This window comes from Numenius arquata, chromosome 26, assembly GCF_964106895.1.
Source record: "Numenius arquata chromosome 26, bNumArq3.hap1.1, whole genome shotgun sequence".
In the NCBI taxonomy this organism is placed as follows: Eukaryota; Metazoa; Chordata; class Aves; order Charadriiformes; family Scolopacidae; genus Numenius; species Numenius arquata.
In genome coordinates this window covers 1,230,239-1,256,763 of record NC_133601.1, presented here as the reverse complement: position 1 = coordinate 1,256,763, position 26,525 = coordinate 1,230,239, and the positions used below count along the sequence as shown (strand labels likewise).

At 43.0% G+C, this 26,525-nt stretch overlaps 1 protein-coding gene across 1 annotated transcript in view; it reads left to right on the top strand.

The window, feature by feature from the left end:
* The window catches only part of KCNU1 (potassium calcium-activated channel subfamily U member 1), a 41,941-nt gene that overhangs the window by 2,199 nt on the left and 13,217 nt on the right, over nt 1–26,525 (top strand). The window contains 14 exon segments of the mRNA XM_074164069.1: nt 2,615–2,731; nt 3,607–3,718; nt 4,279–4,354; nt 4,431–4,526; nt 5,180–5,290; nt 6,792–6,897; nt 7,946–8,028; nt 8,404–8,518; nt 10,540–10,652; nt 10,757–10,825; nt 12,146–12,246; nt 15,042–15,104; nt 15,107–15,137; nt 23,591–23,939. Coding sequence (XP_074020170.1) covers nt 2,615–2,731; nt 3,607–3,718; nt 4,279–4,354; nt 4,431–4,526; nt 5,180–5,290; nt 6,792–6,897; nt 7,946–8,028; nt 8,404–8,518; nt 10,540–10,652; nt 10,757–10,825; nt 12,146–12,246; nt 15,042–15,104; nt 15,107–15,137; nt 23,591–23,939 — 1,542 coding nt within the window.

Here is a 26,525-nt window from a genome sequence, read left to right as displayed (position 1 = left end):
CCTTTCACGGGTCTAATGTAATAAGCTTACCACTCCATCCACCCCCATTAACCAGATCTTCACTGGGATAGTGATTTGGGGTCTGGTGTCTGCAGATCAAAGAGGATGCTGAAAAATTGGAAGGGTTCATAAAAGAGCTGTATAAATGATTCAGAGCCTGGGAAACATCTTTCTAGTGAAAGATGTAAGGAGCTTGATCCATTTAGGCTATCAAAGAGGAAATAAAGAGGAGACTCCATCACAATGTGCAAGCACAAATATAGGGAAGATGACTTCTTGTAATAGATGGCTCCACTAGCCAGCAGAAAAATATACAGTGAAATTGGGCTGGAAGGTCAGGATTCAGCTTTTGTTGGAAGCTGGAGCTAGCACAGGAGTTGGAAAAAAGTATATATGTTTTCATGGGAAGATAATTAGCCATTGGAGGAATTTACCATCTGAGTAACCAATTAGGAAAATCCAGAATATGAGCCTAATTTAGGAGATCCATAATGGTGTCTGATGAAAAGCCTTATTTTATTCCACTGATTAGAGACCAAGCTAAATGATGTGTCACAGTGGGCACTGAACATTCCTCTTGGAGACAGCAGCTGAGCATCATGCTACCGTGTTGCAGCAGTGTGGCTGCAGAAAGGAGGCAGCTTAAAACACAGACTTTTGTGCCAGAAAATTATGAAATCAGGTTCCTGGAATCGTACGGAAATCGTACGGCCCCTTTGGGGCCTTAATTTTTCTCATTCAGTTTTTCTACCTGTGAATATTGATAGCACCGAGCTCTTTCCCGTCAGGAGACAGGTGTGGATGTCCTCACACTCATAAAGCACTCTGAGTATCTGTAATGCTGTTCTTGCACCAGAAATGAGCAGTACATGATGCCTCTTGGTGGATTTCCACTCTGTATTTAATTCCAAATGCATGCATCAGTGCAGCCTGAACTACGATTTAGTCACATTAAAGAAAGCAACAGACCGCGCTCTGTTGTGTGTCTCTTTCCTGGTTTATGTGTCTGTCACAGCGGAGACAGGGCAGGGCGCTACTGCATGCTAATAAATCCCTTTCTTTTTGCAGTCTGTGCTCCCACGGAGTGGCTGCGATTTGTGAATGACCTGTTTCTGCTCTGGGGACAGCTGGACTTGAGGAATCAGCTGGGAGTTACAGTGAGCTGGTTCCCGGCCTGGCTCAGCAACAAGGGATGGGCAGAGGCTGCCATCTTCAGTCAGAACCTCTCTACGGCAGCAGGAAGGAGAACTTCAGAGGGGAGCTTGCACCGCAGGAGATGTGAGACACAGCGGGGACCAGGGGCAAGAAATGTGTTAAGGAAACACGTGGAGCAGAAGTTGCACGGACTGGTGTCACATCCCTTTGTCATCTGGGGCAATTCCTGTCCCCAGGTAAACGATTCATTGCTAAAGTGGGGGTATCTGCAGAGTGAGGGCGATTTTACTGCTGTCCTTAGTCCCCAGGGAGAGTGAACCTTTTCTCCACCCCTTCTCCCTTTGGGAACGTATTTTAAGTTCTTTCTGTCCTTGGCTCAGGCATCCCGGAGCCTTAGATGAGCTGATTGCAATTTTGTCTTATTAGTCTCTATGAAAACACAGGTAATGACTCCTCAGCTGACACACTGTCCCCAGGACCACCCTCACCATTCAAATCACCCTATTGGTTCCAGTCACTCATAGTCCCCTCTGATGCTCAGCGAGGGAGGAAAAGGGAGGGCAGACATTAAATATTGCTGTATTTAAAGGCTATGATACCATATTCTTTGCCTCCCTGCCTACTGTTTGCTGGGCTATTATTTCACTGTTCTTTTTTTGGGTTTTATTTTTTCTTTTTTTTTTTTCCTGGGCACATGTTTTTCCCAGGCACATGTTTTTCCCAATTGAGGCAAAATCACTACTTCCACACTCAGCTGTCCTGATTGCATGAAGAAGAGTCTGATTGCATTATTCATCTGCAGTGCTCATAAGAGTTCAAAACTCTTGACGAGACCTAAAGCTTTTGATGACGCTCTGTTTCAGTAGAAAGGGGAAGAGATACTGCGTGAACCAGTGGCATCTGATCGTGGTGCCACCCCACCAGCTGTGGGTGGGACAGCCAGGCCTGTGGTACAAGATGAACTGTTGCTTTTACTGAGCAGTGTCTGGGATGTGCTTTGCTGTGCTGTTCTGCTTTGTTGATTTTTTTTTTTTTCTGTGTCCAAGGCTGCAGTGATGCTGAGAATCAAATTGGTGTTACATACTGGTATGCAGAGGTAGCCTAACTCCAAGGAAACGCTGCCACCTGTGGGCATGAGAGCGCATTTATCCCAGCTTGGTTATTTTCATATCATTAGGAACTCTGACTTAGCACTGTTCATTGGGGCAACCAGTAGAGAAGAAATGGGACTGCATCTGTGTATCACAGTCTGTGTCTGCACAGCACGCCCTCAGCAAATCCCAGGACGATAAGGCTTTCTTGAAGCTTTTAGTAGCTTAGCTGGAGGAAAATATATTCCACCCCCCTCTTCCTTTCAATCCCCGTTCAGATTTGGTGGTGGCTGAGTGTGTTGGCTTTAGCCATCTTGGGAAACAGTGTCTGGCAAAGCCAAGGTTAACGATCTCTGCCCCTCCCTCAGGAAAAAGATGTCTGGTGGCCAGGCAAAAGGAAACGCAGTTTGGTTTAGTGGATCAGAGTCTTCTCTACACAGGCAGAAACACTGCTATCAGCTCAGACATCTGTGGCGTGTGTACTGGTAAGTAGATCGATTAGCGCAGGTTTCCTCTTCTCATGGACCGTGTGTAGCTTCAAGGCTGGATTTTGGGAAGAACTGAGGGACAGATGTGCAAATCCTACAGCTTTTGAAAAGCGCCCGGCACGTGTTTTGGTACCAACATTTTTCAAAAGCATTCAAAGCCCAGCTGTTGTTATTGCAATGTTTAGAGAACATGAGACTTCTAATAAAGCTTGTCACCCACGACCCAAAGCTCTTTTGAAAGTATGGCCATCTATTTTTTGGTACCTAAATGGTAACGGGGCTCTTCTATAAAATCCAGCCTTCAGAAACATTTTGATAGGAATAAAATACCAAGACTGAGTAGGAAAGCACAGTGCGGCCCCTGCCAGTCTTCACCTGAAGACATGTATTTTGTAGAATGTGCTCGGGGTAAAAAAATATTAATATGTAAACCCCTTTGATTTAATATGCCAGAGCATTGTTCTCAGTTCTTTGCTTCAACTGGTGCACAACACTGGAAAAATAAAATGGAATCATAAAATAAAATAAATAAAAAATAAAAGCTGTGGAGCACTCTGAACTGAATTCAATCAGCAGGGGTAAACCTAAGAAGTAGAATTATACATCAAGAGCAATTCAATATTGTGTTTAATCCCAAAACGTTATAAATCTGACAAACATCTAGGAATAGCTTCAGAATGGAAAGAGTTGGGTTTTTTTAAGGAATAAAGAGGCAGTTAATCCTATTTATACAGAGTTCTTTCCATGAATAGTGTTGCACCTGGAGGTGAGAGTAGATGTTCACGTGAGAAGGAAGCAGACTGCAAAAATGGGCCTCCTCGGGGGGCTCTGATCATACAGCACTGATGCTTTTTGATGTTATTCATCTTCAGTTTGTGGCAGCAGACGACGAGCTGAGGTTCTGGCTCGAGCTGAGTTCTCTTGTGGATTTCTTCATGATCCCTCCGGTTTATCTTTCCTGTTACTTGAAGAGGAATTGGCTTGGTAAGTAAGACTTGGACATCCTGCTTTCCCTCCATGTTGTTCTGCATCTTACATCGAGACTCCCTTCAAATTTATTTTCATTCAGGGAGGCTTTGACCATCAGTATGAAAACTCCTTTGAGGGGCTTTTAATTTCCCTAAGTCTATCTCCATTGTGTTTTTCTGCCTCAGCAGTCACTGTAACTGGCTGACTGGGTGAGGAGTTACCCAGCAGGGAAACAAAAATGGTATCCTGATTTTTGTGAATGGCTTTCTTGCATGCTCTGGGGTCTATAGCCCAGTGGAGCTGTATGTCACATAAGCCTTCATGTTACAGCTCAAAGGAGCTGCAATTCTTTATTTTTCTCATCATTCAAGGCCTCCTCTGAGGACATAAGTGGAAATTCAGTGACATAAGGCTCTGAATACTGAGCAATGTTATCCGCTCTTGCTGGGTTTGAGGTAAGATCCACTATAAATGTGTGGGAAACAAAGCATGCATATTTAATTGTATCTGAATACCTGAAAACACTCCACTTCTGGGCAGAATTTTTCTTCTCTGACTTTCTCGCTTTTTAGCAGGTTTGTGGTTTCTGAGAGCACTTACGTTGTTAGAACTTCTGTGAATACTACAGTTCCACAGGATCATGAAGAACAAGTTAAAGCCTTGCCAAGTGCACTTGGAAACCTGACATTCTCCGATGTGTGTATTTTGGCTGACTTGGCTAATAAAGGAAAATAGTGTTGTATATGGAAAAAAATGAAGTTGTGGAAACTGTTGAAAGCCATAAAAATTACAAATCCTCCTATGAAGTGGTGAGTGGGAAAAAGTAAGTATTGTTGCTGTTTGTCTTTAGAAAATAAAAATCAGGTCAGTGACTAGGCTGGGAACCAGCTCAGAATAAATAAGAAGCTAAATAAAGCTTCCTGTAGTAACTTCAGTGAAATCCTGAAGCTTACTCTTGGTTGATCCTTACTCAAGACTGTCAGAATAAACCTTGTCAACAGCACTATTCAGCATGCACTTTATTTTCAGAGGAAGAGAAGCTGCCTGACGTGGTAGCCTAACTTAGAGATTGAAGAGGCCTATTTCGGTGGTGGTGGTGTTGTTTTTTTTTTAGTGTAGGTTTGGTTTAGTTTTGTTGTTTTGGTGGTTTTGGGGTTGGTTTGTTTTTTTTGGCCGCTCACAGGACTGGGCAGGTATGGCTTTAACCAGGTCTTATAAAGTTCCTTCTGTGGCTGTGTTTTTGGAGTGTCTACCATGCGCTGTCTCTAACACTTACAAATCCTCTTCCTTTCCAAAATGACTCCTGAAGTACATGGTCGTGATGGATGAAATTTTCATTGAACCAAAGACACAAACTGTTTTCTGTGTTACTGGGATTACTACACTACAAGCAGGTGTGTAGTTTCATACAGTGTTGGCTTTGCAACAGCCGTTCTGTTTTCAAAGTGACAAATCTTGCTTGATCTCTTCCTGTAGCTAGTTCCTTGTCTGTGATGATACCACTCCAGAGAGTGTCACTGCGTTCCTCCGAGACTTTTTGCTTCAGGACAAGGGAAATGTTTGCACAGAAATCCTTTTTCTGGGAGAGTAAGTATCCTCATTTCTCTGAGATATTTCACTTTGAGTCCCTGAACGCTTAGGGGAAATGCAGGAGATATGAAAGTGAAGGAAAGCAATGCTGTGTGACTAATTAATAGGAGTTACCAACCAAATTGTATCAATGGAGCTTTCAGGCTGGAATGTGTGTGATAAAATGTTTTCTGTTGTGATCAATTGAAAAAAAAAGTATGTTTCCCTGTAAATTGCATAGTAAACTAGCTCTGCCAGATATACCCGACTTCAGGTCTTGCCAAGCCTGGTAATCAAATAATTGTCAGCTGTCTCAATTTCTCAGACATTTTTTTTATCCTGGGGAGAAAATTTGTAACTGCTACTTGGTTGTGCTGGCATATGGTGAAGGGAGGAAAGTGAAGCCACATTTCTGTGCCAAAAATATTGGGCATTTCAACTGTCCTGTCAGATCCCCTTCTTCTGCCCAGCTGAAGCTATTAGACATGTTTCCGAAAGCAGAAGCTTCTCTGGGAGGTGATTGCAGGAGCACAAACACAATTTTACCTTGGAATGCAGTGGAGGTGGGGCAAAAGGTGAACAGAATATTATAGGCATCTCCTTCTAAATATCATGACATTTTGAGAGGGCTATTGAGGAGGATGCATGGAAATGAGGTACAGGAATGGTTAAAAAACAGGAAAAAGTGCTTTAGAGGAAAAGATGTAGAGTTCAGTCTGTTTAGTGTAGCAAGAAGAGGATAGGGAGTTTGGCTCAATAAAAGTGCCTGAGTAGCTTCACAACCAGTATAAAAATCTTCTTTAATCTGGGAAAGATGGGCATAACAAAAGCTAATAACTAGAGTTCAAAGTCGAGCAAACTCAAGTTAGAAGCAAGGCATGCATTTTTGAAAGTGAGGAGTGATTAATAATCACTGAAACAAACTGCTCGGAGAATGGGTGAATTTTCCAACTCCTGTCTTTTAATCACAATTGGATACCTTCCTCCAAGGCACGCCTCATTACTGGGAGCAGTGTAGGAATATCTTGATAATGTATTGCACAGCTCCTGTAGAAGAGAATGTTACAGACGTTCCTGGATGAGATACAGTTGCATAAATCGAATAGGAAAATAACGCTTGAGTTGGAGAGAAGTTGAAGTTCAGCAGTTTCATTTGAAGAGAGAATGCAGAATCAAGCCCTAGGAAGTGTCATTTCCTGACTCTTGTGGGGTAACAGTGAGCTGTAGAATTAGAGCTGCATGGATGGTGTGGAATGATACTCATGAAAAATTAATGACAATAGCAAGAGACAGGAAAAATCCAGGAAACATTTCCATGACTGTTAAGTTTTATAAAAGCTTGTTTTCATTAAAATCTAAACTATGTACTTTAACTGAGCTGCCAAAATCCCTGTAGCTTTTTTTAAACAGCAAGTAGTTATGGCAAATAGCTTCTCTGAGAAATGGAGACTTGCAGAGAATGTAATTATGAGAGATTGATGGATTTTTTTTCCCCCCTGTTGTTGTTTGTATTGAATAGGTCTATTCCTAGTCTGGAGCTGGGAGCTGTGTTCAAATGCTATTCAGCCTACACGATTTTCATCTATGGCTCTGCACTAAACTCTGAAGATCTGAAGAGAGTTGGGGTAAGAGCTTAATCATTTGCCCTTTCGTGTAGATAAGCCAACCTTGTGAAAGTCTTGTCCCTTATGAAAGGATGCTTGAGCTGCGTTTACTCAATTCGTGTTGAGATTTACACTTCAAGCAGCTCCACTTATTTTAGTGGAACCTTTTGCACACCAACATACGCTCCTGGGTACTGGGAGTGCAAGAGTCAGGAATAACTGACTTCTCAGGCTATAAATTTTTCAAGCACTGAAATCAGGAAAATAAAGGGGAAAGCCAAACTGTGATCATCTGGTTTTGAAAGAGGAATATTATGGAGTGCGGCATTTCTCAGAATTGTATTTAAATAACTGGAATAGCCATTAGTTAGCTCATCCTTAGAGCGTGCATCAGATTTGGGTCTCATTCATGACTGTCCAGAAAAGAGGAGACCTCATGTTTTGCAATACTGAAGGCTCAGTAAAATATTCCAATAGAAGCAGAAGGAATGGACCCAAATTAAAGAAAAAACCAACAAACAAAAACCACCACTGGCTTTAACTTTAGTGTGGTTTCTATTTGTTAGTGTCCTGTTTGAAACACAGTGGTAGATTTCCACCCAGTTCCCAGCAGACTGTAAAACCTCCACCATGAATGAAACTTTTTGTTGTTGTTGTTAATGACTTCATTACACAGCCCCAGTATTGATTAGACTTCTGAGACAGAGCTCTTCTGACCTGCCCAGATGTTGACCCTTGAAGTGCTTGGGCTGGACTTTGCTGGGGAAGAATATACCAAAGCTGCCTTTCTTGGAACCTCTTCTAGGAAGATGTTAGCACTAGAAACTTAAAAATTTCATGTGTCCAGCACTTTGAAAATAGAAATATGCATTTCATGCTGTATGTTTGACTGGGCCTGTGTCACTGTTGAAATGCTCAGGCATGTGCACAACTCCAGGTAATAGGATCATGATGATCTTACGCAAGTTTTTAAGTAAAGCCATGTGCCACTAAATGAGGTTGCTAACGGAGATTGTTGTACTTCATATGGTGCTAAACCGTGATTTAATGTTTCTCTCCTGGGATACAGATGGAATCTGCGAAGGCTTGTCTCATTCTAGCAGATGTTCACTCTCCACAACCCTATACTGAAGATACTTCCAATATCATAAGGTAGGATGAGATACTCCAGTGCTTTCATTCTCTCTCTGATTGATATTAACAGTGACACAGATAGTGCTTCTGGCAGAGGAACATATTTGTCCTGTCACATTTTTTTCTGCCTGGAGAACTCTGAAAGCCAACTGACTGCTTTCTGGTATGATTTTATCAGATGTGTTGAAGGATTGAGACAGGTAGCAGCTGTGCAGCCTTGCAGCCCCATACAGAATATAATGTTACTAAATATGGTGTAATTACCTTCTTCAATATCCTGAATATTAGCAGTCAAGGAGTCTGGCTCCTTTACACTGGAGAGAGTTGCACACTACTGTCTGGTGCAGCTCTGCTGTCAGATCTGATAATTCTGCACATCTTCGTGCTGGGCAGACTTGAATTGGGAGCTCTTAGTGCTGCTGGATTGGGTGAAGCTGGCATAGTTAGCATAGCCCTAAAACGGTCCAGAAGTCCAAGTTCCAAATTGGATTATCTTTCTTTTCTATTGGTAGGGCAGCTACCAAAGTGGAGATATTAGTTTATGAGTGAAATTTACAGGTGGAATTGGCAAAGCAAATAAATATCCGTTACTGTTTCTTCTCTTAGCTCTAGACTTCTAGTGGGATACAGGAAGCCCAGTGGGATCTTCTCTGAAATGTGTGCCTGATTTCTGAGTAGAAGCTGCAGCCAGGTCTTTTGAAGCTTATCTTGATCATGCTGGGATTGAGCTTGGCACAGAAGGCAAGAAAACCTAACCGACTGTTTCTAATATAATACTTGAATTCAGTGCAAGAGATAAAGAGAGTGCTGTAGAGTGTGCTGAAGTGAACGAACCTAAGGCTGCATTTCACAATAGTGTGTGAGGAGAGGCCAGAGCAGAGGATGGCCCAGAGCACGCCGTGCTGCAGTGAGCCCAAGCGTGGAAACATCTCTTCTGTTGCTACAGGTTCCAAAGCAATAACGTGATGCTGCTGCTGCACTGCCTCTGAGAGAACACAGTAAATCAATTTGGGTTACTGCCCAGTATGGACCCTCTTATCTTCTCTGCCTCTGTGCTTGGTTCTGTTCTCTCTGGCGTTCATCATTTGAATCTGTGCTTACAGCACTTCAGCAGAACCACTCCTGCTTGGTACCCAGAAAAATCAGTCCACTGTACCCTTTCCAGTTTATAGGATGCTTTTCTTTAGTATCTTTTTAGGCTTATTTGTTTCTTTGGTTGGGTCTTATGGTGTAACTTACACAAGAAGAGTGACAATTAGGAATTCTGTCATTTCTCTGCAAGGAAGGTGATCCAAATTTATCCTCCTTTTATCTGTGTTTCCTCATCGGTACCTGCTACAACACAAAATTGATAAGCTACACATTAACTTTGCAGACACAAGTTGCTCAGATATTTCCAAATCAATATCAGAAGATTTAATAAAAACGTAAATAGGCAGAACTATTAGGCGTGAAGTTGCCTGAACACGTCTCAGGTTGGCTAGCCCTGCAGTGGACATGCTTTTGCTATCACCTAGTGGCTGTGTGTGATACTTCACATTAATCTCCTGCACAAAAGAATTTGCTATTTGCTATTTCTCTGTTCAGGAACTCTTCATTCACAAAATTAATTTAGAGAAACTAAATAGATATTGGGTGAAGTAAATGCAGAGTTTATCAATGCAGAAGTTGTATGTAGAGTTGGGCTGCTTGTTAGACAGTGGTTTTTCATTGATACGTGCTGTTCCATTCAAGTCCAAATATTTGACAGTGGCAAACCCAGCAAAACTGATTTTTAAGGGGTTTTTTTTTTAGGCATGCTATGAAAACTCAGCAAACTTTTTAAATTGAAAAATGCATCTTATGTCAAAATCCATTAAATAATTTTTATTTGGAAAGCAACACTTTTTTAGAAGTTTTTAGTAGCCTGTTAAGTTTTATGTGGAAGGCATTCATACAGCAAGAGAATGGCGTGTACTGTGACACCGTGAGTGGCAGTCTAAAACCTGAAGGAGCTGTAAGAGGTAGAATGTTTTGCTCCTTTCCCTGCTCACATGACTACCGAAGGGAAAAAAAAAAAAAAAGTGCTTATACTGGAGTGAGTAGATGGTCACAGATCAGCAATATATCACACCTCTAACAACTGTGTTTATGATTGGTAAAACTTAACACAAGACCAGTCCTCATTTGAGTAGCTAAGGAGGCAGGTTAATCTCACTGCAAAGGAAGGTGTAACTTTCCTCAAATAATGGGCTCCCAATACTTTGCCGTCATGAGATTTCCCTGTGACTGTCTGCAGAAATAGCACCTCTTCCTGGATGATAACGTGAATGGGAAGTGTCTGGAAGGGTTGAGGCTTTCCCTGGTCTGTTGTTTATTAACTCCCATATTGTCTCTGACAACACATAGCTGACATCATTCTGCTTCCAGGAACTAATGGCCTTTGATCTAATACCATGTGGTGTTGGAGTGTCGGCCCAGTGTTAGATAACAGATCTTACTTGCTTTGCCTTTCAATAAATGCATTATCTTTATGGTTGATTCTTTCAGACAGAGAGAAAATATCTGAAGGACAGAATGCTTCTGGAAGGCAAAGACTACAAAGTAATGACTTTTCAGCTCTCCAATGATTTTGCAGACACGACTTTTATAGAGGTTTGTCGGTATGTGGTACAGATGTGGTTGTTTTTCTGTTATTTCCTTCCAGATGTGTCTTTTCACAGTACAGAGACATTGGCACTAACTGTGACTTGCTTTCTTTCCCCAGGTTGTGCTTTGTGAAACTGAGTCTTGTCCTCTTGGGAACTGAGCTCAAATTTGGCAGTCAAGGGGAGAGGTAATTGTCTGGGAGACTTCTCTTCTAGTAAGAAATCGACTAATTCCAAAATAACAATTTCCAAAGAAACATCCCCTAGGGTCTGCACAGGTTTTATACGCCTCATATCTTCCTGTGCTTGATCCTGTGTAAATACTGAGCATTAGTTACTTAAGTGCGGGGCTGAATTTCACCATATACTACAATCTCTTCTGCCTCCTCTTGTCTCACGGATAATCAGGCGAGAGATGGGAGATGAGACACCAGTCTTCTATTCCGCATGCAAACAGCGCAAGTCTCACTCTGATTTGGGGTGACTCAAGCATATTTATTTTCATTGGTAAAGGAAACGCCTCCTCATTTTTTTTTAGCCACATGAGTTTACAGAGGCTCCTAAATGATGCTATAAAGTGTTGTCATAAAGGGATAATTTGTCAATGCTGGCAGTAGAGGGTTTTTTCTCTGAAGCTGATCTGGTCCTGGGCCAGATAACGCTTTGTCTGTTCTAATGGTGAAATACAAGACATCCTAATGGGGAAGCTGGAACTAGTTCAGAAAGGGAAATAAATAAGTGCCATAGATCTTTAAAAAGCTTGAGAAATCACTGAGCAAATGCAGACTATTGAATGCAATTATTTCTCTCTCCACTTTTATAAAGGAAATGGCTGTTTTGATGAAACTGTAGAATAGAAACTCTGAAAGCAGAGGGTTGTAGGGAAACACTGCTGCGAGAAATACATCGGGGCTCTTCCGGAAGTGCTGCATGAACTCTGTGCTGAAAGAAGGCAGTAGATGGAGTTGCTTAGAGCTAATGGAAAACAGGCCACAACTCAAATCTATTCTTCCTTGAGTTCATACATTGTCTGGCTGAAAATAGAATGATGAAAGGAGAAAGCAAGAGGGAAAAGGCAGCTGCATGCTCTTTGAGAGATAGAGATTCTATTTTTGCTTTCTTTACATAGCAGTTGGCACAGAAGAGATACCTCTTGTAAAAGCAGGACATCTAGATGTTGCTACAATATCTGTAGTAATAATTATAGTCATTCATATTTTGTCCTCTGAGCCGTGAATCTGGAGGAGCTGAGTACAGGCCTTCTCTTGTCTGGAAGGGAAGAGTTAACAACCTTGCCATCTTCCCCCTGCCATTCACACTACCAATATTCATTAAAAGCAGGTTGAAAACAATAGGAGTTTGGACTGAGCTGGTATCTTGAGTGATCTTTGTAGGGGAAAATGGTAAATTTACAGGGGATTCAACATAGATGTGCTTAAAGCGAGTGTGTTTTTTCTCTCATTAGTTAAACACAATTCAGTTCTGCCCGATTCACTTTTGTTTTGGAGGGTGCAGTTCTATTGTGAAGCCTGGCACAGTCATATACAGGATCCAGAGTGGATTAAAAAATGTCAATGTAAAAACAGATTCTACTCAAAACCTTTCTCAGGTAATTTTTAAAAATCTGTTTCTCCTTGAAAAAAAAAAAGATGGTTCAATGAATATCTGTTAATTGTATTTTATTAACTATTTCTGTAGAAGGAGAGATTGGAATACGCAGCCCTTTACTTACCTGATAAAATAGGGAGTAAACAACAAGCTTTCCATTAAAGGTGGACATACAGATGCATGCCTACTTGTATTTCAGACATGCCTACTTATATTTCCAGCACTTGCAAGTCCTTTAAGCAGCAGATGGCAGCCAAGCCCCATTATAAAACATGCCTCTGAACTGCAGATGGCTGAGATAAAGGCAAAACTCCTTCACACTGTGCTCAGCCAGACTGAGTGAACAAGCACAAACATGCTGACACCTGGAGGACTCCATGTAGTAATGTCATGTAGAAGGAGAAGCTGGAGCCCATTTCCAACCCAACACACTTATCAGCATAGATGTAACCATGGTCCCTGAAAGCCAACTACCTCCTAGAAAAGAGACTTCCATAAACTGCAAAGACATCTTAATAAAAGTCAATGGCAAATGAATAGAAAGACATTGACACTGTAGGAGCTCTCCACCTGGTTGATTTTCTTCTTGTTTCCTAGGCAATCTCAGATTTTAAAACGACAAGATGACATTTCAATATAAATGTGTATTAATAAAAAGCAGTTGTTTACAAACCTGCAGTTCTGCACCAGTTATACTGTGGGGAGAACGGTTGCCTGAGGTGGATCAGGAGCTTTGCCAGGTATAAGACCTTGCCATTGGTTTCCCCCAGGATTCTGGATGTATCAGAGCAAAACAGAGCTTAATTATAAGTGCTTTGGTTCATTCCTCCACTCTCTGTGTACTGTGGTTGAAGTGGTACGTGGTGTTCTGGATTCTTCCAAACTCATTGTGAGGGAGGTAAGGGGAAGGTGAGATGGAGATGAGTGCCCCCAGTGCCTGCAGTGGAAACCAGGTTGCTCAAAGCCCCGTCCAACCTGGCCTTGAACTCCCCAGGGATGGTGCAGCCACAGCTTCTCTGGGCAGCCTGGGCCCTGGGCAACCTCTTCCTGAGATCGCATCTAAATCTACCCACTTCCAGTTTGAAACCATTACCCCTTGTCCTGTCACTGCTTATTAGTGCCTGCGTAAGATGGGCTGTTCAGAGTTTTCATTCTCCGAATTGACTTACGATGCCTCCATTTAGTTTGACCCAGAGGAATTGTGGCATGTAGTGTCCTCAGAGAGCCCTCCCTACCCATCCAGCTCCCACCTCACTGAACACAGGGTGATAGAAAGAGGTATCCTGTTACTAAGGGTAAATGCACCTGCTTTTACCACATCTGTGTCGAGCTATTACAGCTTAAGGTTGACAAATCACCTATTCAGAGATGTCCCTTTTTCTGCCAGGGGTGTGTTTGGAATCGCTGGCTGTTTCATCTGGGTTAGCGAGGTTTGGCAATGGTTACGACATCACAGGGAAGTTACGGGTATGTGAGAGGGTTCATCTGTCAATTTGTGAGATAAAAAGATACGTGTGTCTGAACGTTCCTCCCATCCAACCTTTCCTGTCCCATCTGTATGCGTTGGACACGTTTAGACATGTGTGACACGGGGAGCTTTGCTGCGTCTCCTGTCAAATGCTGCCGAGGGGAGGAATGCAGATCAGCGGCAGAGGTACAGACCAGGGGAGTAACGTGGTGTATCCTGAGCCGCTACATCACTCTGTGGAGCAGGAGATGTCGGTAGGCTCTGGTGCTCTTCAAAAAATCTCCGAGGGTGCTGCTGTACATCCTCAAATCACTGCCTGGTGTTATAACGCTGGGCTTAATGGCCCATGACCTCAGATTATGGCCCAGAAAGGACTAGATCAAATGTCAGAGAAAAGATGTTCCAGCTGTTAAATGGCTACTTTAGGATTTGGGGAACTTGAGCTCGTTTTCTTGATCTGCTTCCTCAGATTCAATCTGGGACTTTAGGCCACTTAGCCTTTCGGAATTTTGATTTCCTGATGGGAGATTGAGGACGTTAAAAATGGTTTGACTCTCAGAGAATAGTGTCGTAAATAATTGCATTAAGTATGAGGATGGTAGAAGTACAGAGCCTGGACTCTTCCTACCCTCTGGATTATTATTTTTTTCTTGTATGGAGGACCATGTTTTCTTGGAGCACTCCAAGTGTGTCTTCTCCCCTGCAGGGCCAGGATCCTCCTCCTCCACGTTCTTAAGGACAGGCCCAGCCCCAGCACACCCCCACACACCTTGGACTCCCCCTCCCTCCAGGACCAGCCCTGGGACCCCCCCTCTTCTAAATGTAGGCTGTGATTCTCTCTAGGCAGGAACACGTCTTGTTCTTTCCTGTGCAAAATGAGAGAGCAGAGCTTGTGCAGGTCCCACATGTGTGTGTTCAGGGCACACTTTCTTCAGCTGTGCCTCCCCCTGCAGGAGTGACAAAGGTTCCCTTTGCTTTCAGGAGAAAATCTCAGTAGCTTTGAGTGAGTTTTAGCTTCTGGATTCCAATGTAAGAACCTCACAAAGAAAAGGAGCTCCCTTTGGAATGAAATGGTGTGTTAAGTATGTAGTGCTCACCATATTTAAGGCTGTTTTATGCATATTGGATGGAATTATTATTTTATAACGCTGTGCTGTATTTCTGAGCAGTTGGTATGAATAACCAATTACTCAGAGCTCCTTTGTCTGGCATTTCGGAAGCCCCCACAGAATCCTCAGATGCCATGGTAGCCATTTGCAGACACAATCTAAACGCAACTGAAGGCTGTACAAAAGGAGCCTAATTCTGTTTCATTGCCTTTGTTTCAGAGAAACTGAAATTCTATAGAGAATGGCATGTTTGAGATGGAGAGCCTGCAAAGTCAAGGTCCCTGATGTCCTTCCACCTCGGAGTTTCGTTACTGGGTAAGAAATGTCACATTATGTGTGCGCTGAGCAGGCCTTTCCTGGACTGACTTATTGAGAATTTGGGTGGAAAGAGGGAACAGCAGAGTGAGCCTCTTTACTGATCCTTCTGCTACTGTTGGTGGTTGTGGTTGAAGTGGATGGTTTATGGCTTCTCCTTATCTTGATTAATTGAACAGTGTAGAAAACACAACCTGGGCCTCTGCTTCCAAATCCTTAGCCTCTCATATTCTCCTGCAAGCTCAAAGCCTGTGCTGTGAACTCCTGATACCTCTGCGGAGGACCAAGGGGAAGGAGGAGGAAGGGATTGGTACAGCTCCTGAAAGGGCTCTCAGCCTTCCAGACGGACGCCCAAAGATACCATCACTGATCAGCTGAGTCATAAGCACATTTTATTTGGCTCCTTCTGAGAGAGCAGAGCAGAGGCAGGAGCAGCTATGGGTAGAAACAGGAACAGCCAGCACCAGGATTTGCTCTTTGCTTGGATATTCACTTGCAGTGTGACACTGGCAGGAACCCGGAGGAGCAGCAAACTCTGGTATACTCTGAAAGAAGTTTGCTGTAAAGGCAAGATCCAAGAGAAATCACACCCTACAGCCTTTCTCTCTAGCATCAGTAATGCATGCTAGAGGAGTCCTTTTAGGCAATATAAATTCTTCCCAGCCAGAGGAATCTGATTTCCCAGCAGGGTTTACAAACTGGTGGCAGAGCATAGTCAACTGCTGTCTAAGGCGAGGTGTGAGTTGCAGTATCCTCACGCACAGTGTACTTGGTTTGCCAGGCCGGTTGCCTTGCGCTGGGACTTCTCCTAACCTGAGCTGCTGCATTCAGCGTAAGGAGGGGTATCGTGGTCTGATAGGGAGCTGTCAGGAATAGCAAGCTGTTACGCTCTTCCAGAGCATCCTCTTGAGAGGGTGACAGGACATATTGGCAAACAGTGTCAGACCAGAATTTGGAGGGAGTAAACAGGAGCCTGGTAGGGGAGGAGATGCGCAAACCGGTGTTTCTTGCCTTGTTTGTGCTTGTGAGCAATTTGCAGCCGCTGTAGAACTGAAGAGGCTTAATAAATGATGTCTCCCCTCCCTCCAAAACCCTGCCTTGATCTTCAGCAGCAGAGGCAAATGTCAGTATGGGAAGGACTCCGGGTCCTCTGGAGAGCTCTGCATCATAGCAGCCGTCCCCAGCACATCCATGGTGTGGGGACAATAAAGCGTTGCTCGGTGCTGCTGTCCTACAACTGATTAGGTCAGCTGTAAATATTGGGACTGCACAGTAAATACATACTACCAGATTGTGCTGACTTGTTAAATATAAATGAAAACATAATTAGATTTATAATGTGTCCCTCCCCCTCCTCATGCCCAATAACATAATTTACCAAAGGGGGTGGGGGTAGGGGGGAGAGAACAAGCCCTCACAACCTGCTGAAATATCATTATTAACACGCACATGAAAAGTCAATTATGCCAGAGGGAGGTATTTAAGTGAAGTGAGTTTCCATACTCTGGGATTACACCTTGGGGATTATATATTTCTTACTTATTTATTTCTTTTCCTTGAGATCTCCACTGCTGCTTAGCAGTGAGGAACAAAAGTGTTACTAAAAGATATTTTTAAATCCCCTAAAGAAATAGGCAAATATGCAGATAAATAATTGTTCCCTTCCCCATCAAGATTCTCCCTCATCACCATATCATGGAGACTCTATATTCTGTCCAATGAGTGCAGGTATGTTTTCTGGTGTTTAGTTTTAAATGGCACCAGGGACTGGTCTTCCATCACTTCCCCAGGGAAGGCGTTTTACCGTACTGTTATTATTAGTTGCAGTATTTATTATTTGTATTATAGCGGTGCCTTGAGGCTTCTACTGGGACTGGGATCCTGTTAGGCTGGATGCTGTATGTGTGCATGGGAGAAAGCAGTTTCTGCCTTAAAGAGCTCTCAGTCTAAATAGAAAGAGCAGACAGAGTGGGAAGGCAGAGGGGAGTAGGGAAGGGTGAAACGAGGTGTGGAAAGCCATAGAGGAAACCTCACAATCCAAAATACAGCTCTTTGGGGCTGGCTCTTTGTAGCACTAGAGTTCTCAAATTAATCCCAAATAATTTTTTATTATTATTTAAACCAAAAATAGAATTGGATCCAATTGCCCATTTTCAGATTAAGGTGAGGTTTTCCATCAGGGGTGTTCCGCTAATAGAAAAGCTCCGTTTGATTTAGGATGATAAACTGGAATCTGATCCAGGGAAGGTAGGCATTTCAATGCAAGTCTAATTTCCAGGGTTCTCCGGATATGCAAGAGAGATTACTTCCACTGTGTCCTGCAGGCAGTGCTTTTAAAATTACTTGGATACTGACCCTCTTGCCCCTTTACAGGGTCCTTTGAAAATATCTGTATTTATTGGGACAGTTAGCCAGCTAAATATTTAAATTCCAATTATTTTTTTAAACAGAAATTTGCATATGAGATTGAGACAAGATTTGCATATGGGCTAATCAATAAAAAATGTAATCAAACCATAATTCAGGGAAATTCAGTAAGGTATAGTGGGAAAGAATTAGTCATGGCCCATCATAATACTCAAAACAGGTACTTGGTTGAGGTCTTGCTGATATTGCTGGTGTCCTGGGCTATTTTAATGAAAGATACCTTCTGTCGTATTGCACATATTAAGTCTTGTACACTTCTTCCTTTCGCTTTTTGTTTCCCCCACTGAGAATAAGCAGATCTTTATATCCGGGGGAAGAACTTAATTAGCGTCGTTTAAAAAAAAAAAAAAAGTTGTCACAAGCCGATACAAAAGTACCCCTAGACCTATAAAACTCCTCTAGAAGTGAATACATAAAGACCTGTTAGGATTCCTCAAGCACTTCTGAGCCCCTGCGTCGATACACTTGCTTTACTAGTCATGGGGTTTCCACGCATTCTTGCCTAAGCCATGACAAATTTAATGGTGTATGTTTTGCTGAATTGTTGACTCTTGTTTTTCATTCCTGCTAAGTTTCTAGTGAGGCATAAAAGAATGTTGGTGAGCAAGGCTCCGTGTGTACACAACTCTGTGGCATCTCCTTCCCTTTGTCCTGGTGTGGAGTCACTTCAGCCAAGCAATGGATTAGTAGAAACTGAATTACATTAAAAGGGAAACCAGGTTAAAGAACTAAGTTTTAGCTCCCTGTTAATTGTAACTTATCTGGTGTCTGGATAATTGCTCGTAAATACCTGCTGAGTTGCCAAGCCTGTGTTAAGGCTTGTCAGTCTTCAATAAATCTTAAAGACTTAAGATCGTACTCTTTGATGCTACCCATCGCTTCCCAGCCCGAAGGCAGGGCACACCGAGGCAGTGGTGCTGGGCGCCCCAGCTCAGCTCATCTGGCAGAATGCATCACAATCTTTATAAATGTGTGAGAAGGGCTGTGCAAGAGCTCCTGAAAAGGTCATTGGTATTTTTGGAGTGATAAATCATGGGGGGAAAGATTTGCATTTTGGCTGTATAAAATCCAGGGCTGGATTAGAGGGAGCATACTTCGCAGTAATATTTCTCTCCTGACTTGTTTTATTAGCTTCCTTTAAACATGTTACATTATTGCTTATAGAATTTCATTTACTTGGATTGGCAGCTTGATAAATATGTCTATTGGCGATGATTTGGATTGCTCTGGGCATTAATATTATTAAAACCTGTCACAAGGAAATGTCTGAAAGATGACTTACTGTAAAGATTACAGCATGAAATAAATCATACAATGGTATTTGTTACCGTTTATGGCCTCTTGGAGCCGAGTCAATCCCTTTTTATGTTGCATTATTTTTCAAGTTTTTATAGCCTTACATTATATATCGCTGTCAGAAATGAACAGATGGGGTGTCAAACACGAGCCTTCTGAATAATTCCCACCCTCGGGTTATTTGTATGAAGGACAAGTGTAAAACTGTGTTCTCAAGAAAAAGGAGATAGATAGAGGTGGAGAAAGTGTTGTTACAGTGAGCAAGATCCCTTTTGTCAGCAGGCACATTGTGCTTTTGATCACTACCTGGGGTTTATGCTACAGGGCGGGGGCTCTGTGGAAAATTTAGCAGTCTGTTGGCATAGCAAAACCCTCCCAAGTCAGACAAGTTTTGTGTTCCTTCAGCTTTACTTTCATTGCTAGAATGGGGGAGAGCTGGGGAAGGGTGTTTCAGTGACAGCCAAACCTCAGAGGATTTGTAGAAACATGGAGAAGTGTGGATGCCTGTAGATACCTCTCAAATGCTTCATGGGTGGAATTCTAAAAAGAGTCCCTCCTGAACAACGCCAATGGCATTTCTGGAGTTTGGGGCACATAAAGAAGAAGATGAACAGATACTTTGGGCACTGGAAGCTTGTGAACTGATGCTGGGCAAGGAGCTCCTCTAGGAAGAGGTGATAATATTTTGCATTCCACGTTTTGTTGTGTTGGGAAGTCCTATCTTTCCTGCTGTGTATTGTTGAGGACTGTTTCTCAGAGTCAGGGTGACAGGTTGGATGGAGGGATAAGTAAGCTGATAAATACACATGCACTTAATTACGTTTATCTGAGTTTAAAAAAATTCAGGTGGGAGATTGTCCATGCATACTTTCCCCCCCAAGGTTTTTCTCTTCAAATCTCCAAGCCCCAGAATCTTGTACAGGTACCCAAAATATAAATCAGCTGTATTTTGGGAACGTGACTCCTCTTGATATAAATGGTCTTTAAACACCCGAATAAATTGTTCTGTCAATGCAGGCTGCCTGAACTCACAGAACACTGAGGTCTTACCTTCACTGAAACTTGCCCAACCAATAAGGCTGACGAGCAGGTATTTTAGTGGATTTCTGACCCAGAAAACCTAGCCTCCATGTGTGCAAAATCTGCCCAGACTTGTTTTGTTGTTTTGTACGGACTGCATTGTCTCTTTGCATGAAAGCCAAGTCTGTTTACTGGCACTGGAACAGGGGTTTTGCTTTTTTTCCTTTTTTTCCTCTTTTTTTTTTTTTTTTGAAACCCCAGAATAAGCAGAAGCATACTCTGTTTGGGTTTACTGGTAGCTCTAACAGGACTCTTCTTCCATCAGTGATTTACTTCCTGATTCAATTTTGGTTGAATTTTTTATATAGGCCTCCATTTATTTATTTTTTCTATCCTTTCTGGAGAGTAAAAATTTCAAAATACTACAAAGAAAAAGTCTCAGCTCTTGCCCATCCTTATATATCGAATTTTTTCTTAACTTCAGTGTGTGTTCACGCTCACTGTGTTTGGCACCTGAGCTCCCTGTGACTTTCGCCAGCCACCATTCCTTACGAATTTAGTCAACTAATCCAAAGTTCATTCCAGCTTCTTTCTGAAGCTCTCTCCCCTTGTGTTCTCATGCCTCTCTTGTTACTCCGAGACATGATAGACCAGAGCCTTATCCTTTGCAGCCTCTCCCTGTATTCCTCAGTCTTTTTTTCTACATTTCATGTGAAAATCTGCCACCTCTCTCTTCCCCAGGCCCTCGTCCCACATCTCTCATCAGCCTTGCATAAGAGTTTTAGGGATTCACATTCACTCTGCAAAGTACAGTTGTACTGCACATTGTAACTGGAGTTGCGCCCACCTGTACATACTAATCCGATTCCACATTATACAATAGTATAATCACTTAAAGAATTTGCATGACTGATGGTGTGAGTTCTGAGTGCATAAGGATAAGTTTCATAATTAGGTTTCCCTGTGAACTTGTGCAAACCAGTCTATTTATAATTTGGTCAGCTCCTGATTTTTAATGAGGGTGCTGAGAGTGACTGAAGCCTCTGGCAGCATGCATTTCATATTTTAATTACCCACAATAATTCTGACAATTACACCAATGTCATAAATCACATCGTAATGACCCATTAAAAAAAAAAAACCCAACATATTTAACGATTGGATGGGGATTTAAGTTAAACAGATATGCAGTGGCTAAGCAAGAACCCAAAAGCTCCATGGAGTTTCGATGTCTTCCAAATCTTTTCACTGAGCTGTGGCTCCAGAAGGTGAGGAAACTTTGTGCAAAGTTTCTTTCACAGGCCAAGTCCCGATTTCCTCAGCAGGGGATTGCTTTTCATGGGATGAAACCTATTCCTGTGTGCCAGGCTAGAACTGGAGTCCTACAGGATTTGAGTCTTGGTAGCTAACTGGCCATTCTGGTCTCTGTCTCTGACTCCAGGAGAAGTTAGGACGTCACTCACTCTTGGCAATGCCGATACGAGTCACGAGCATCCCTGGATGTCATGCGAGCATAATGGCATTGGTTTTTAGCCAGTTAACTTGCATTTTAGTAGGGATAGCGTAGAGGTACAGCTCACGTATTTTCCTGTTCTGGCAGATAGCTGTTGTTACACTGCCCAAGGTTTAATGAGGTGTAAATTTATCTGCCTTGTGTGTGGTGCCCAATGCCCTTCTTACCATTAACTGTTGTTGAAGAGGGCAGTTAGTAAGGGATGGTCAACATCACATTGGTTACGTAGCATTTTCTCCTGGTTGTTTCTTGGGAGGCGTCACCATGTGCCACCCCTTATGCAGACCTGGAACAACAGGAGTGGGCTGGGTCTGCAGGTGAGTCCTTTGAAGAGCAGGGTCCGTACAAATTTACCACCGATTCCACCAGAATGGGGCTGTGCTGCCCAGCAGAGCCCGTTACTCCCCTGGGGCCTGGCTCCGTGGGTTTGGCCCTTCGTGAAAATCACTTCTATTATCTAAGATCTTGAGCAAGCCAAGTTCTGCTCTTTAGATTATTTTGCTATTAATAACGTCACAATAAGTGGGTGGAAGTAGCTAATGGCTCTAAGCCACAAATGATCCCAAATGTTCCCAGTCTCTGCTCTCCTGTAAACCTTGACAGATTGGGAGTGCTTAGTGAAATATTGTAACACTCAACACGCAGTTACAAGACAGCGATCTGTCCCATGACGGCTTCCAGATGTGTGAGTGTGTGCAATTTCGTAATTCAAGAACAGATTCTATTGCCCTCTGCAGATCCCCCATCAGGCTGTTCATAAATGCTGCTCATAATTAAATTAACGCACTAACTAGCCATGCAAATTTTGATAAGCATTGACCAAAAAAATAAAAACAGGGAACTGTTGAGATGCTCTCAGAAAATGACAAGGTTGTCTTCAGAGATTATTTGTCATTATGAGAAGATTTGGTTCTTCCCTTCCTGTTTGCCAAATTCTACTTTGTCCCTTCATACATGACAACTGTTTCAAGGTTTAAATCTAATAATTAGGAGCTGAATTTTGCTACCCTTACTCAAGCTGTCTGCTGTCTTACTCTCTGAACAGCCTTTCCAGAACAGAGCAGGTCTCTACTCTGCGTGTGGGCAGCAGGATCAGGCTTTAGTTTTTAAAATACGACCTGTGCCCAGCCCAGGTAGCAGGGGAAGAACAGAAATATGCACATACACTTGTCCGTGCCAAGGAGAAGAACTGCATTTTTATCTAGCCCTCCTGTGCCCTCGGAAGGGGAGAGAGAGAGTTCGGCAGAGATTTCACAAGGGATGTTATGAATAATGAGCTGTTGTTCTCTGTCAGAAGCAATGGCTCATGGTGCTGACGCAGGAGATCTGCCTGCAGAAGGAGTATCCAGCTTCCCCGGCATAACTCTGCTATATTAATTTTCAAAAGTTTTTGAGTTATTACACCTGGTTTCTATCTCTGGTTGAATAACATGTCCTTATGTAGCGAAGTGTTAGCTGAGGGAGGTGATTTGGATGGAGGTTGGATGGAGGAATGGAGAGCAGATGACAAAAGCAGAAGATGTCTTTTCTCAGCTGTCGCTCTGAGGTTTTTGTGGTGCAACAGACCCTCACGCATCGAGCTCAGTGCTCAGCCCCTTCAGTCCAGTTCTCCTTGTGCAGTCTGGAGTTTTCCAGTGCTGCCAACCCTTAGCCTTTGCCACACAGGTATTGGGGATTCTTCCTAAGGCTTCATCACCCGGAGTCCTGTTATATGAGAATCTTGGCTCCACTTTAAGATGTGGTACTGAATCCCTGTTAGACCAGGATTGAGCCCTTCTCTTTGTGTGGTGTGTAAGTCCCGATGATCCGTGTCTCTTGCCATGGGGTTTTCTCAGTTCAACTTAGTTTACCTTTATTGTACACGTTTACAACTCTAAATAACTCAGGAGTCCCTGAACTTAGTGGGGGACTGTAAGTATTGCTGCAATATAAATGATAACTACAGACTATTTTTATTTTAGTGTATTCTCTACAACCACACTGACTTCACTGGGATTACATGTGCATTGCTTAGGGGCAGATTTGGTTCAGTGGATGTAATTAAGAAAAATTTAACTACTCATTTTAAGATTGGTTTTACTTGTTGCCTGATGTATTTGTTAATTATTGGATGGAATACTCTAAATTATAATATTTTGCAATGACACGTAATACCTCTGTGTCAATTAATTAAGCCTCGTAGTTCCTTGTGAGGCAGGGAAAGGCATTGTGATTGGAAAGATATAATCCATGATGATGATCAAGCCAAGTCCAGACAAGCACCATATTCTCACAGCGCGGGGCTGGGAGCGAGAAAAGGGGCTCTGCAGCAGCCTTCGCAGGCACAGGCAGTTTTCATTGTGTGTGTGAAGCCCCGCTCCTCCCTAAAGGAAAAGGTTCACATGTGTGCGGATCTGGGAGCCATTCAAAACAACAATAAGAGGATTCCCAAATGGGATGTGAACCGAGCAGCCCACATGCCAAGTGTGAAATCATCCCAAGGCTGTGGTTCGGAGGCAGGGAAGGATGTCGGGGCGTTGGTGCTGGGGGCGAGCAGGGCTTTCCAGGTCCTGGAACAACCTGCCTGTGTCCCGCAGTTCCCACGGGGGCTTTCTGTCTGGGGACTTCTGTGCACGGGTTTCTCATGTGCCTAGGTTTCTCTATGGCTCTTCCAGGCCTTGCTTGTCCAGAGGTGCTTTGTGAGCAGGCTTGTGGAAGCCTTTATCTCTCTCCGGGTAAAATTTAGGACACAGAAATAAGCTCAGATTCCTGAGGATTTGCTGCTGTTCTGTACTTAGAGCGCAGAAGGCAAACCAAATGAGCACAGACCTCGGTACGTACTCAGGACATTAAGACTCATTGTAGCCACGTTTTCCCACGACAGGGAGTGGAAGAGCTGATGTCGGAAGACGGCAGGCGAGGGATTCAACAAAGCTTTAGGGCTTTGCAAAGGCATTATGAAGAATTTAAAGATAGCTTGTCAGCGGGAAGTTGTTGGCAGCTAACAATTTGATAAAAGGACTTCCACTCCCTGCCTTCTAATGCTATAGACAACTGTTAATCACTTATGTTAGTCCTCAAATGAAGTTTGAAACATCTTGGATGTGTCTGACCATCTTTTAGTGTAGCTGAGAACTACATTATCTACTTTGATTCATGGAAATGTGAGTGACTGGTTTATATTAGGTTGTGGCTGTGGAAACAGGCGAAAAAGAAATGTTTTACCATGTTGTAGCACTCTCAGTTCAACTCTGATACGCTGGACTGAACTGCCATGTTGAGTGGTACATAAGGTATTGAACTGGGGTTATTTGCAGTATAAAACCAAATTTTTCTCCGAGTTTAACGGTGGGCTATTGTTGTAATAGACTCAGTTTGTTGGTTGGGCACAGACTAGTCACACCAGTGGTTTATGCACCTGACACTGTAGAAAAGTATTTTCAGATGTTCAGCACAAGGAGCACATTTCAGGAATGCCCACGGTCCAAAGTACCCGTGCTCTTGTGAGTCAGCTCCTCTTGGACGGTCTTTGGTAACGTGGCCTTGTGCTTTTTTGAGATTCTGTTCAGTGCAATGTGGGTGGTGAGGACCTCAAATAAGAATGCGATAGAGAGAGGTAACATGGACACGACAACGCACAGCCTCATGTGAATGCAACTATTTTCTTTCCAGACTCATGCAGAGCCAACAGGGATAACTCTGCACCCACAGCACAGTCAATTTGTGACCCAGATTATCTGCTAATGGCTGCAGTGAGTGACTGTAGTAGTAGAAATAGTCAGAGACTATTTCTGTCTCTGTCGGGTACTACAGCATGTCAGCTCCAGTGCCCTCATCCTCCTCAGAGTCCAGTGCAGGATGATTTACGAGTCTCTCAGGAAAATCAGATTTCCGTAAGAATCATGTAATTTGCAGAGGGTAGGGCAGAAGGAACCCTTAACTAAAGAATGGCTTGTTAAATCTGAACGTGCTTGGCTTTGGCAAGGTGGATGCCGTCATGAAGGAGTGGGTTTCCTACTGTCTTTTCCCTCTATCTCCCACTTTAGGGATCCAACAGGTGTTTCTCCAAGGCGTATGTATTTCCCATAATATTAGAATGAGGAGTTGTCATTTCTGACAGGTTGTGTATATAGAAGATGGCTTTATTATGATAGAGCTGTATACATTGATTGATTGGTAAATCTGAGTCAAGTAAGGGAGCTCGTGAGAAGAGAGTCTCTAAATTGCCAAAATACCATTTAATCACTGGCCTAAGGATGCGTTATCTGAGGAGGAGGCGATAGATGCGATTGCTTGTGGGTAGCACGGGGCTGCATAGAGACACTGCAGGGATTTGGAGGGGTACTGCTCCCCTTCCTCTCCAGTTTTGCACTAATTTAGCCTGCTGAATTCAGGAGAGCCACATTGAAGCTTCTCCCTGCCCCTTGTCGGAGATGCCCAGTCTTTGAAACAGTTTGATGTTCAGAGCAGCATCTGATTGAATGGCTTTTGTTTCACTTGGTCTTGTTGCTGCTTCTGAACTAACACAATGCTCACAAACACAGCTTCGGTTCTGAAATTTGCCTCTAAGAATATCCTGCAATATGGGCCTAATTTAAAGTCCCTGAAGACAAGGGGAAAATTCCTGCTGACTTCTTTTTGCTCTTAATCAAGACCATGTTTATGTAAATATTGCTTCAATGAATGTCTTTACTGAAGAACTCATTATTTAAAATAATCCTAGGGACCAAGTCCAAACAGCTATAAACATCACAACTAATACAATAATTCAAGGAAACACTTGCAGTATATTTTTCTTTATGTTTGTCTCACTCAGCTGACATTGACAAAGGAGTTTCTCCTCCACACAACCCTTTTCCCTCATATTGTCATGGTTAATATGCAATTCATACATCCTAACTTCTCCTTGCTACTATGAGCCATGAAAGCTGTGACGGAGATAAAGAGGGCATCGCAGCAGCAGCTGGAGATGTGATCTCAGCTCGGGTACACTGTAGCTGCCGCTGCTGAGAGTTGGTTCTGTAGCTAAGAAGTTTCTCTCTCTGTTTTAGGGGTTTTGATGGCCAAGGAGAGGAGAAGAGCAGAGTCATCCTTGATTCCACAGGAATGGTCCACTGGTGTGATGCTGGTCCCCTACTGAGGCTCTTCTGGTG